We start from the raw sequence: 13920 nt of genomic DNA, 5'->3' as shown, positions 1-13920 counted from the left end.
CTTTTATTTTCCCCTGGTCCCATTGTCCTCATCACTGTATCTCTTAACCCTCTCCATTTGCTCATCACCATCACATGGTCTGCATCTCCATGATCCACTGTTCTCTCAGATTCCATCTTCTTCGGCCTTTTGTCTCTTCCACCTACCATTTCCCAGTTTCATTACATCATTTCCACGCTCCCCCATCCCCCGCCCCCACCTCACTTGATTCCACGTATCACCCATCAGCTCTTGCTCAACCCTTTCCCTCTCCTTATTCTACTGGCTATCTCCCCTTTCTTTTCAAGTCTTGATAAAGGGTTGCAACATAAACTGTTGACTGTTCATTTCCCTCCACAGATGCTTCCTCACCTGGGTGAATTTGTCCAGCTTCTTTTTGTGTTGCTTCAGGTTTCCACATCTGCACTCACTTGTGTCTCGATTCTTAAAATCTCTTCCTTCATTTTACATTCCAGTATCTTAACTATGTCTGCTTTTTCTACTTTCCCTATTCCTCTTTTCTAATTAGTAGGATCACATTTGCTTCCTCCTATCCACTAAGATATTATATCCCTCCTTAGTCCACTAATCACTTTGTATTCCTATCCCAATACTTCCCTTCCCTTCTTGCAGAACACTGTTGCTCCAGGCAAGAGCAACTGCAGTCTTTAGTTTATCCAATGTTTCCGGCTTTTTGCTTTTTCTTAACTCAGCTCAATTTGATTCTCTGTTAACTAAGATAATTTTTCACCACGGCACTGATTTCCTTCATTATTAATAATGGTATCCTTTACCTTTATGCCTCTCGTTCATTATATGTTGAATACTCTGACGTAATTAAAACTTAGCTTTGACCATCCTGCAGTCACATTTTCAAATCAGCAATTAGACCATACTTGTTTACCATTATTTGTGCCAGTAATTTACTGAGTTGCAAATGCTGTATGCATTTAGATATAATATCTTTTATTTTCTCATCTTAACATTGTCTGTTCCTTTATTTTTGCTATTTATTTTGTATACTCTTTTTCTAACTTCCTTTTGCTGCTTTGCACCACTCCAAATTCTATTTCAAATTCCCATCCACACAACTAGCTAGTTCACACCACCCTGCAAGTATGTTTCCATAGATGCACTGCAACTTACAAGGTCATAGAAAAGTACAGCACATAAACAAGCCCTTTGGCCCATCTAGTATGTACCAAACCATTTAAACTCCCATTGAACTGCACGGGGGCCATAGTCCTGCATAACCCTACCATTCATGTACCTGTCCAAACTTCTCTTAAAAATTAAAATTGAGCTTGCATGCACTATTGTGCTGGCAGCTCGTTCCACACTCTCAAGACCCTCTGGGTGAAGTTTCCCTTCATGTTCCCCTTAAATTTTTCACCTTTCACCCTTAACACATGGTTTCTACTAGATGCAGTCCCACCCACCTCAATAGAAAAAGTCTGCTTATACGTACCCTACCTATACCCCTCATAATTTTGTATACCTCTATGAAATTTCCTCTCAATCTACATCCAAGGTATAAAGACTTAATCTATTCAGTCTTTGCTTGTAACTTAGGTCCTCCAGACCCGGTTGGTCTAGAGGTGCAACCTGTCCCCAAAAATACTTCCAGTGCCTCAGAGGTCTAGAGCCTCTTTCCTGCTGCATCTTTCCAACCATGCGTTCAAATACTCTGATCACCCATTTTTATAATTATGAGCATGTAGCATGTTCTTTTTAATCTCTTTCCTAGCTCCTTTATCTCGCCCTACAGAATCCATGCCATTGGTACTGATGTGGAATATATCTCCTAAAAGGATACAATGCATTTTTCTGTAATTTTCTTCATCCTGACATTAGAGATGCAACATACCATCTAGGCATCACATTTAGGGCTACATAAATAGGAGGAATAGGAGGAGAAGCTTAGGAGGAGACAATGGCGCCTAACGGCGACTCCTATGCTTGCATCTTCAGAAACAGCTCTATTTCTATCCCAAATATCTCTGATTTTTCCCTTTCATGGTTCTTTTGAAGACCCTGACCTGGAGTTACACACTGACTTCGGTTCTTTGTGGGAATGGGACCTGCTCTCAGGGTTTCACAACTGGCTGTTATTCGATATGCCAAGGATGCGGCCTAAGAGGTTAGCTTGCCTTCAGAGTTCCGGGATCTCATGGCTCTGGAGACGGGTGGACCGAAGGTCAGTATCTCTGCAGGAATTCAATGTGCTGTTGGAGGCAGAAGATCGAAAGCAGCAAGCTGGCTGCTGGCTGTATGCCCAGAGACCTGAGTTCTTTGGGCACAGAACTCGGAAAAAGCAACGCAACAGACTTTTAACATCGTAAATCAATGAGTTGTTTGTTATGTCCCCCCTCTCGCTGTGAAATGGAGACTTCTCTTTCTCCCTTATTAGGGGGAGAGAGTGAGAGCCTGTGATATGTCGAATACCGGGAGAACGAGTAGTCTTTGGGGTACTGCAAGTCTATGTCTTTGCTGGTGCTTTGCTGCAACAGTTGAGTGCTCAGTGGTGGGTGCCGATGATTTTTTCTGCTGGTGGTGGTGGGGGGGGGGATTGTTGCTTTGCTGCTGCTTACATGTGGGAGGGGGTAGCTAGGGAGGGTTGGGGTTCTAACATTTAACTGTCATTCATTCCTTGGGGGCACTCCTCTGTTTTTGTGGATGGTTGAGAAGAAAAAGTATTTCAGGATGTTAACATTGTATACATTTCTCTGACATTAAATGTACCTTTGAAACCTCTGAAACTTTGAACATTGGTCTGTCCCATTAACTGCCAAATTCCCTATCACTTTTGATCTTTCACACTTCACGCTCTATGCAATTGAACCAATCATAGTACTGTGCACTGGATCTGAATCTAACGGACCATCACATCCATCATTATATGAAGGGGATATTCGGTTACAGAATGACCTTGACTAGAGGACTCCTGCATTACTTATCTGCTCTTCCTTATTTATCTGATGTTTTATACTTTTCCGTGTCTGCCTCTGTAAGCTGTGGTGTGACCACTTCTTTAAACTTGCTATCTGCATATAGCTCCAGCTGCAACTCCAGCTCCTAAATAAACATGGAATTGGAATTGAAATGATATTTGCAGAGACAATGCCCTTATGTGATTCTCTGGAATACAGGAATAATCTATCTCTTCCCATGTAATCCAGAATGTGCATTCCACTTGGCTGAGCTGCCCAGGAATGCACATCGTGCTCTGTGTGGGGTGGCACATATCGATTTCAAGATGCAAATGTTTTACTGAAGGTCATTCTGCCATCAATCTCTGCACCTTCACTACACTCGGAAAGGTGGCTGTTGGGTAACAATGACCATCTTCTGGTCACCCTATCCATTCACAATTACTCCGGTGCAAAACCAACACAAGGGCAACAGGAACAATGAAAGTCATCACGCTATACATAATCCACCTAAACTGCTGTAATACTCAAACAAATGCTCTGTTGCCTGTACCACTATGGATGAACTCTGCACCATTCAGCAGAATGGGTCGCAAGACACGAGGTGGTATGGTACAGATCTTCCTACCATCAACTCCAAGGAATACCAGAAGGATGCAATCTGGTGAGCCAGGCTTCTGATTGGGCTGTTAAGACCAACTACTACCTTTAAGCATTTATTCCCCAATGTGTATACTCAGTTTACAATGACCTTGGATGACCTTCCGCCATACTGTATGTACAATGTCTGGTTTCTGGTAACAGATTCTCAATTCAACATGTTTTAACCCCTATTGTTAAAATGGCAAAGAAAAACAACATTTTCAGGAGAAAAACTAGAAATTAAATCTGTTAAGGAGTTTCTAGTTTGGAATTTGAAATACTAGCCAGAAGACAATGGAGAATATTTGTCTGCAAATAAGCTACTGAATTTACCAATAACTTTATGTTGGGAAGAATAAATTCCAACCTCAGTACAAAGATTAATAATTATTTTTTCCCACTCTTTTTGAATTAAACATAGACCAAGCCAAATGCCAGGAATTTTACAGTGTATACCCATTAGAGGCTTCAGTTGGTTGCCCAACTGAAATCATTAGCCGAGTCCTTTGTACAACTGTTTCATCCACCTGCCTGGCTATAAGCTATGTATAATCTCATAATAAGCAACATTATACAAAGTGTTTTCATCTGAGTTTGTGCTGCAAATCTAAAATTTAAAAATGATTTGATCTTTACTTAGTCTTCCACAAGTTAGGCCAAGCAGTTAGGACTTAAGATTTTTCTTTTCAAATAGAAAAGTTGATTTAAGCTGTGTTGGTGGGAAAGCAATATGCTTTTGCTATCTGCAGACTTGTGTGGAGAAAATTAGTGTGATTTGAGTAGGTGAATTAAACTTTAGGATACATAAACTCCAATGGTCTCTGGCTTACTGCTCACCATGAACATACCACTCCAATTATGACCATCACACTCTATACATAGTAGTAAAAATTATGGCGCTAGGTTTATTGTCTGATTCTGATGGTGTTAGTTGTTATTATGTGTAACCTTGTCCAGACAGAAGTGTGCCACTACAAAGAAGTGTTTTTGGTTAATATGTTGTTACGGTTCAATAGCTGGCAGTATAAGTTGTGAAAAGTGGATATGAGCCTTGGTGTGAAGGGATGTGAGAACATGGTGGGCTTTCTAAATATTTTACAATAAAAATCCTGAATGGAACAATATAGGTCTACAACACACACAGGAGAAAAAAATCAAAATGCTGGAGGAACTTAGCCGGTCAGGCAGCCATCTGTTTTAGAAAATGGACAGATGTTCTGGTTTGAGATCCTCCATCTGGAGTAAGAGTTAGAGGAAATATAGCCAATATACAAAGGTAAAGGAATCAGTGCTGACAAGATTCAAGCACTTTGGTCCAGATTATTTCATCTGCAGTCTCTTGTTTTTTAGGTTAATGACTAGTGGAATTTTGGCGCATTGAGCAATATGTGATGAGTTGATGATGTTTGCTCAAAAAACTTGTCCATGTATCTGAGATCTCTTAACATTTTGCAGCTCTGCATTCAGAACATCAACTCCTCATATTCACCTCCAAAGTTGGATCTTTCTGCTACCTTTTATTGGACCAAGAGCCCCTTGGCTTCTACAGGTACAGAAAAACAGTCATCCTCTCTACTCCCTCCACAAGAACTTCCACCAGATGTTACGTGAAATGTGGAATATATTTGCTTCTCTGAAGATCTTCAAAATGGCTTCTACTACTAGCTGCGATTTTACTATCTACCCACAAGAAGATACAGGTTTTCTAAAGCAGTGCAAGATGATCTGAATTGGTACTAGCCACATTGATACAATGTGGTCAACTCTGTTGATAACTTAGACTGGTAAAGAAAGATGACGTGGAATAATTTATAATTTTTCTCATCATACAGGATATCAATTGCTTTGAATAGAAAATTTTCAGTACTGTGGAAGTGTGGAAAAAACTTGGAGCAATTCAATGTTGAAATTGCAGGAAAGAACTTGGAAGGAGGCAACACATCCAAGAACTTTGGAAAGCAAATCACTGAGATTTATTTCAAGTGTGAAAGAATTGAAAAGCAGAAACCTATTAAACTTGTAAAGATCTTGGTCAAACTACACTTTGAAAATGATACATCATTCTGGTCACCATAAAAGACATTGTGGAAGATGAAACAAATATTTACAAGGATGATATGAAACAATTGATCAGTTCAACACTCTTTTAACTCAAAAAGGAGTGAAATGTCTAAAGAGTTTTCTCATTAATCCTTATTAAAGGATTTGATCAAAAATAGAAATTTCCTCTTGAATTGATAAATAGGAGACAAATCATAAAGAACATAAGTCACTAATAAATCTATTTCAAAATTTGAGAAATATCTTTATCCAGAAAGTTGTTAAACGTGGAATGTAAATAATGAGAAGCAGTTGAGGCTAATTGCATGAATGCCTTTAAGAGAATTCTAAATAACTACATAAAGAAGAATTGAATCCAACAACGTGCCAATAGGTTAGACGAAGAAATCTGGGCTCATTCAGGGTATAAACACTGGTATATGCCAGTTGGTTATGAATTAATAGCTTTAGTGAGATATACTGGAAAATTTTAAGTGTGATGTATACAGTTCTGGCATATAGGCATCCAAGGTGATATGCTTTACTACTGGATACACAAACTCAGAAATTTTTTATTCTATATACAAATTTCAGCTCCAAACCAAGTGCATGGTTATGGTTGCCTTGGTACCTTCATGGTCCCAGGTTTCAGCCCTGATTTCTGGTGAATTACATAGTAATTTTAACCAGTAATTGGGCATTTTGAACTCGAGGGGGTTACAAAATAGTCAAGGTTCTAATTCCTCATTGCTGTTTAATGACCTGCATACTGTTTTATGGTGTCATGAACTGAGAATAGGATTGAGTTCATTGGTGTTCTCTCCAAAGGCCCATGATGATTATTAAGCCGCAGCCAACAACTTAAAGAATGTGGGGAAATAAGAAAACATTATGTGAGAAATCAAAAATTTCACCTTCTTTAACGTATTACCAAATAATGCCTAAAATCTAATTTAATTATTTAAAACAGAACACTGTACTTGCAATGTTCATGTTTTAATAGATTATTTAACAAAACAATAGCCTTTTGTAGCACAAAATCTAATATAATTACATTTTAACAGCAAATAGTTCAAGGTTTCCATTGCTAAATTGTTTCCAGTGTCATCACCTCTCTAGAATTAAAATATTCTTCAAAAATATTTGTGTTAGTAGGTATGAATGAAAACGATATTTATCTTACCTTCATCTTAATTCCACCTAACATGCTCTTGAGGGCATCACAACTTTTAACATTACTGCATTTGTGTATATCATTTCCTTCTAAAAAAGCAACACTTCCTGGATATAGCTCCACTCCTGGACCCTGTAAAAATAATGTTTCAAAGTTCAACTTCAATATATTCAGTTCTGGATTTAATATTTTTGTGCTTACTTAAACCTCTTGATAAATAAAAGATCAAATTCTATGGAAAGTTGAATTAAATTTAAATGCTATTAAATCAATTAAGCTGAACAATCACATTTCAATAAGGGAAAAGGCATTCAATAAAAGAATACCCACTTACATGCCATTTGTGTCCCCTTTCCCATTGTCACAATGGCCTGATCATGCATAAGACTATAAGATATATGATCAGAATTGGGCCAGTTAGCCCTTCGAATCTATTCCACCATTCCATCATGGCTGATCTAGTTCCCTCTCAGCTGCCATCTGCTGCCTGCCTTCCCCCCCCATATTCCTTTGTGCCCTGACTAATCAAGAATCTATTAACCTCTGCCTTAAATATACCCAATGACTTGGCCTCCACAGTCGCTTGCAGCAACAATGAAGTTCCACAGATTCACCACTCTCTGGCTAAAGAAATTCCTCACGTCTATTCTAAAAGGACACCCTTCTATTCTGAGGCTGTGTCCTCTGGTTTCAGACTCTCCTACGACAGGAAACATCTCCACATCCATTTTATTAAGGCCTTTGAACACTCGATACGTTTCAGTGAGATCCCACTCATTCATCTGAATTCCAGTAAGTACAGGCCCAAAGCTATCAAATGCTCCTCATATGATAAGCCTTTCAATCCCAGAATTATATCCGTGATCTCCTTTGAACTCCCTCCAATGTCAGCACATCCTTTTTCAGATAATGAGTTCAAAACAGCTCACAATACTCCTAGTGAGGCCTCACCAGTGCCTTAAAAGCCTTAACATTATATTCTGACTTCATATTTTAGTCCTCTCAAAATGAACACTAACATTGCATTTGGCTTCCTCCCCACCGACTCAACCTGCAATTAACCTTTAGGGAATCCTGTACGAGGACTCCCAAGTCCCAAGTCCCTTTGCACCTCAGATTTTTGAATTTCCTCTTCATTTAGAAAATAGTCTATGCTTTTATTTCTTCTAATGAAGTGCATGACCATACACTTTCCTGACACTATATTCCTTCTGCCACTTCTTTGCCTATTCTCCTAATCTGTTTAAGTCTTTCTGCAACTTCTCCACTTCCTCAACACTACCTGCTCCTCCACCTATCTCCGTTTGGTCTGCAAACTTGGCCATAAAGCTATCTATTCCACCATCCAATCATTTATAGGGTAAAAAAAAAAGCAGTCCAAATACAGACCCCTGTGAAATACCACTAGTCATCAACAACCAACCAGAAAAGCCTGCATTTTTTTCCTCACTCTTTGCCTCCTGCCAATCAACCAAAGCCTCTATCCATGCTAGTATCTTTCCTGTAATACCATGGGCTCTTAACTTGTTCAGCAGCCACGTGTATCACACTTTGTCAAAGGCCTTTTGAAAATCCAAGTACACAACATCCACCAATTCTCCTTTGTCTACTCTGCTTGTTATTTCTTCAAAGAATTCCAACAGATTTATCAGGCAATATTTTCCTTTAATGAAACCATGCTGACTTCAGCCTATTTTAGCATGTGCATCCAAGTACCTTGAAACTACATCCTTAACAATCGACTCTAACATCTTCCCTCTACAGGAGGCCAGGCTAACTGGCCTATAAGTACCTTTCTTCTGCCTCTCACCTTTCCTGAAGAGCGGAGTGACATTTGTAACTTTCCAGTTTTCTAGAACCGTGCCAGAATCTATCGATTCTTGCAAGATCATTACCAACTCCTTCACAATCTCTTCAGAAACCTCTTTCAGAACCCTGGGGCGAGGAACATTTGGTCCAGGTGACTTTTCTACCCTCAGACCTTTTAATATCCAAGCACCTTCTCTCTAGTAATGGCAACTTCACTCACCTCTGCCCCCTGACACTCTTGAACTTCTGGCATCTTGCACAAGATTGTCTTCCCATTTAGTCACATCCTCAAAAAATCAATCAGGCTCATAAGGCACGACCTGTCCTTCACAAAGCCATGCTGACCATTCCTAATCATATTATGCCTCTCCAAATGTTCATAAGTCCTGCCTCTCAGGATCTTCTCCATCAACTTAACAACCGCTGAAGTAAGACTCACTAGCGTATAATTTCCTGGGCGACCTCTACTCTCTTTCTTGAATAATGGAACAGCATCTGCAACTCTCCAATCCTCTGGAACCTCTCCCGACCCCATTGATGATGCAAAGATCATTGCCAGAGGCTCAGCAATCTCCTCCCTGCCTCCCACAGTAGCCTGGAGTACATCTCGTCTAGTCCCGGTGACATATCCAACTTATGCTTTCCAAAAGCTCCAGCACATACTCTTCCTACATGCTCAAGCTTTTCAGTCCACTGTAAGTCATCTCTACAATCGCCAAGATCCTTTTCCGTAGTGAATATTGAAGCAAAGTACTCATTAATTGCCTCTGCTATCTCCTCCGGTTCCATACACACTTTTCCACTGTCACACTTGATTGGTCCTATTCTCTCACGTCTTATCCTCTTGCTCTTCACATACTTGTAGAATGTCTTGAGGTTTTCCTTAATCCTGTCCGCCAAGGCCTTCTCATGGCCCCTGCTGGCTCTCCTAATTTCTTTCTTAAGCTCCTTCCTGCTAGCCTTATAATCTTCTGCATCTCTATCATATTACCTAGTTTTTTGAATCTTTCATAAGCTCTTCTTTTCTTCTTGACTAGATTTACAACAGCCTTTGTACACCACGGTTCCTGTACCCTACCATCCTTTCCCTGTCTCATTGGAATGTACCAATGCAAAACAACTGGCCCATCCTCAGCCTTATCAATCCAGTTGCCACCCCCCCCCCCCCGGCCAAAATCTGTTTAAACTTTCCTGAACAGTTTAGCAAACTTGCATGCAAGGATATTGGGCCCCTCGGGTTCAGGTGTAACCCACCCTTTTGTACAGGACATATCTTCCCCAGAAGAGATCCCACTGGTTCAGAAATCTGAAAAACTGCATTCATCTGCCAAATCATCCTATTCTTACCCTCACTGGTGTGTGGCACAGGCAGCAATCCAGAGATTACTACCCTAGAGCTCCTGTTTTTCACTTTCAGCCAAGCTCCCTGAAATCTTTCTTCAGGACCTCCTCACCTTTCCTACCTATGTCATTGGTGCCAATATGTACCAAGAATTCTGGTGTTTCACCCTCCCCATTTCAAATGTGTGAACTCAATCCAAGACAACCCTGATCCTGGCACCTGAGAGCAACATAGCATAAGTGTGCCTATCTCGTTGAAAGAATTTCGTCTCTAATCCTCTAACTATTGTATTTACTATCACTACTGTAGCCCTCTTTACCTCTCTTCTCTTCTGAGCCACAGCAGAGACCTTGTTGCTACGGCTCCCCTCTGTAAGTTGTCCCCCTCAACAGTATCCAAAGTGGTACACTTATTATTGATAGGAATGGCCACAGTGGTACTCTTCCCAGCTATCTTCTTCTCTAGTTTTAGCCCTTATGAGGGTTGAGGACTAAAACATACATAATTCCCTCCTTACACCTACCCCTCCTAACAAATGCTATTTGACCTACTGAGTTCCTCCAGCAGATTGTTTGGTGCTCTTCTGTACCTACTTAACTAGCTCTTCCTAATAAATCATGCAGCATTAGTTGCAAAGTTTCATTCAAAATATAGTGAATGCAAATTACCAAAGAGACTTCACAAGAATCCTGAGTAGTAATTATGCCAAAGTATATTTTCAACTTAAAGTTTGGGTGAAACATTGGCTTGATGAATCAAATGACCATTATGAAAATAGCCCAAATTCCAACACCATGAAAATCTACCTCATTATTTGTATTCTTCAAAAAATGTCAAAATTAGAAAGAGAAAATTGCTGGTTAAATGAGGCAACACACATCAAAGTTGCTTGAATTTCCAGCATCTGCAGAATTCCTGTTGTTTGCGTGGTTAAATGAAGGTTGACCAGATCACACCAAGAATGCTTGCTTTTTTTTCCATAGATGCACTGCAACTTACAAAGTCATAGAAGAAAAGTACAGCACAGAAACAAGCCCTTCAGCCCATCTAGTATGTATCAAACCATTTAAACTCCCATTGAACTGCACCGGGGCCATAGTCCTCCATAACCCTACCATTCATGTACCTGTCCAAACTTCTCTTAAACGTTAAAATTGAGCTTGCATGCACCATTGTGCTGGCAGCTCGTTCCACACTCTCAAGACCTTCTGGGTGAAGCTTCCCTTCATGTTCCCCTTAAACCTTTCACCTTTCACCCTTAACACATGACTTCTACTAGATGCAGTCCCACCCACCTCAATAGAAAAAGCCTGCTTATACGTACCCTACTTATACCCCTCATAATTTTGTATACCTCGATGAAATTTCCTCTCAATCTACATCCAAGGTATAAAGTCCTAACCTATTCAGTCCTTGTTTGTAACTTAGGTCCTCCAGAACAAGTTATATTCTTGTAACTTATTTCTAATTTACTACTTACCCACACCCCCACACAACATTCCTACTATGTTGTGCTATAAGCTTAATTCAAATCACTGGATAAAATAATAGTCTAATCAAATCAGAACACACTGTACTGCTTGGCCACATGACACTAAAATATTTCTGTGACTGGCTAAAATACAACCACTAGAAAGAGGGTTTCTTTTTTTTCTACTTCGCTAAAATATTGTTGTAAGCTATACCACTGCCAATTCATGTGTGCATTTCAAAATATAGTGAAGCTTACTAAATGCAAATGGACAACAGTGTTAGTGCATTTTCTACACCAACAGTAATGCCACAAAGCAAATATGCATGGTTTCCAAACATGATTTGAAGCCACCAAATTAGGGGTTTAGAAATGTAAGCAATGGCAATGGATTTTGTAGATGGTAAATTTTGTGGGATTGTTGGAGTGTCAATCAAGCTGGTGTTGTATATTTTTGAATATGCTTTATTATTTTTTCTTTCTAGGTTGAATCAAACACAAATTTTATTATTTTCCTGTCAATATGGATCAACTGTAATTAGTCATGACCTTTTGGGATATTCCTTTTTGGAAAATTTACTAAATCAGAGAAACAAGAGTTTGTTAATTTAGCAACTAACTTCCAAAAGTGATGACATGACAGATGCATTGGGAAAGCAGTTAGAATCTATTCACTGAAAATATTTCACCTACTGTGATTGCTGAGAGTGGCCTTTATCACTTCCTTTTCACTTTCATGACGTTATATCCATATGTACAACACATATTCTTTTATGAAGTTTTTCAGCTCAGTTAACATGTCTGCACCTACCCATTTTTAGCAATATTAGGGTATGTTCCTCTGGCAGCATACTTGTTTTCCTGGATTTGAGATCATATGAACATACTGGAAACTATTAACTTAAAGATGCCCATAATTGAATTCTATCAACCTATGAGTACTATAGTGAACTCCATTCCTGAAAATTTTAAATGCCAATAAAGACCATTTGGTATTATAAAGAGAGCCAAGCTATTCCCCAAGATATGGCTAAAGCTATGAAAGCTTTTTTTCAGATGACATTCACTCAGTGGCCACTTTATTGGGTACTTCCTGTACCTAATAAAGTTTGTGGTCTTCTGCTGCTGTAACCCATTCACTTCAAAGTTCGACATGTCGTTCATTCAGACATGCTTTTCTGCACACCACTGTTGCAACGCGTGGTTATTTGAATTACAGTTGCCTTTCTGTCAGCTTGAACTATTCTGGCAATTCCCCTCTACCACTCTCATTAACAAGGTGTTTCACCCACAGAACTGCGGTTCACTGGATATTTTTTTGTTTTTTGCATCATTCTCTAAAATGTCTAGAGACCGTAGTAGGCGAAAATTCCAGCAATCAACAGTTTCTGAGATACTCAAACCATCACATCTGGTACCAACAAGCATTCCACAGTCAAGGTCACTTAGATTATATTTCTTCCCCATTCTGATGTTTGGTCTGAACAACAAATGGACTGCTTGACCATGCCTGCATGCTTTTATGCATTGAGTTGTCGGCTCATGTTTGGCAGATCAGATATTTGCATTATCCAGCAGGTGTACAAGGGTACCTAGTAAAGTGGCCAACGTGTGTATGTTGGTGTTCACAAACCCATCTTGGAAAAATCTGTACATTTTATTTTTGAGTGCAAAGTAAGATTAGGCTCAGAAACCATCACATGGCCCTCAAACTCCCATAGTTCTTTAAAAGCACTCTGGAGAACATCCTTCTTCTATGAGGATTCTGCTAAGAAGATGCATTTGTTTTTATTTGAAAGAAGTAGTTAGATAATCTAAATGTGTACAGTATGGAGAAAACCTAAAATATATTTTACCTGGAAATGAGATGTCATTATTTTTTTCTGTGGTCTGCCAAGCATTTGATGCATATAGAACTTATACCAAACAAACTTTTGTGAAATTGTCTGGAGGTACATTAAAAATAACTCTATTGCTGTCTCCACACAAAATTTTGTACAGTGTTCATCCTCTAAGTGAAGAAGTTGCCCTTCAGATTCTCCTTAAATATTTCACTTTTCACCCTTAACCTATGACCTCTAGTTCTAGTCTCATCCAACCTCAGTTGTAAAAGTCTGCTTGCGTTTGCCCTATCTATACCCCTCATAATTTTGTATACTGTATCTCTTTCAAATCTCTCCTCTTTCTCTTAGCTCCCAGCAGCATGCTTGTAAACTTTCCTTGTACAGTTTTAATTTTATTGATATCTTTCCAATAGTTAGGAATCCAGAACTGTATACAATACTCCAAATATGGTCTTACCATTGTCTTATACAACTTCAACATCACATCCCAACTCCTGTTCTCAAGTCTCTGATTTATAAAAGTCAATATGGTAAAAGCTCTCTTTATGATGCTATCAACTTGTGCTGCCACTTTTGAGGAATTATGGATCTGTATTCCCAGATCCCTTTGTCCTACCGCACTCCTTGGTAACTTTGGAAGTTTTTTCAGCTGGTTCATATCTGGCTATAAGCTTTGATAGCCTTCCTCA

General features: G+C 39.3%; 1 protein-coding gene across 1 annotated transcript in view; it reads right to left on the bottom strand.

The window, feature by feature from the left end:
• LOC140206233 (testicular spindle-associated protein SHCBP1L-like) overlaps positions 1–13920 on the bottom strand; it is a 128828-nt gene that overhangs the window by 11780 nt on the left and 103128 nt on the right. Inside the window, exon 9 of the mRNA XM_072274551.1 lies at positions 6775–6897. Coding sequence (XP_072130652.1) covers positions 6775–6897 — 123 coding nt within the window. The remainder of the gene's footprint in view (positions 1–6774; positions 6898–13920) is intronic.

This window comes from Mobula birostris, chromosome 12, assembly GCF_030028105.1.
Source record: "Mobula birostris isolate sMobBir1 chromosome 12, sMobBir1.hap1, whole genome shotgun sequence".
Lineage (NCBI taxonomy): Eukaryota > Metazoa > Chordata > Chondrichthyes > Myliobatiformes > Myliobatidae > Mobula > Mobula birostris.
This window is presented reverse-complemented; position numbering and strand designations above follow the sequence as displayed.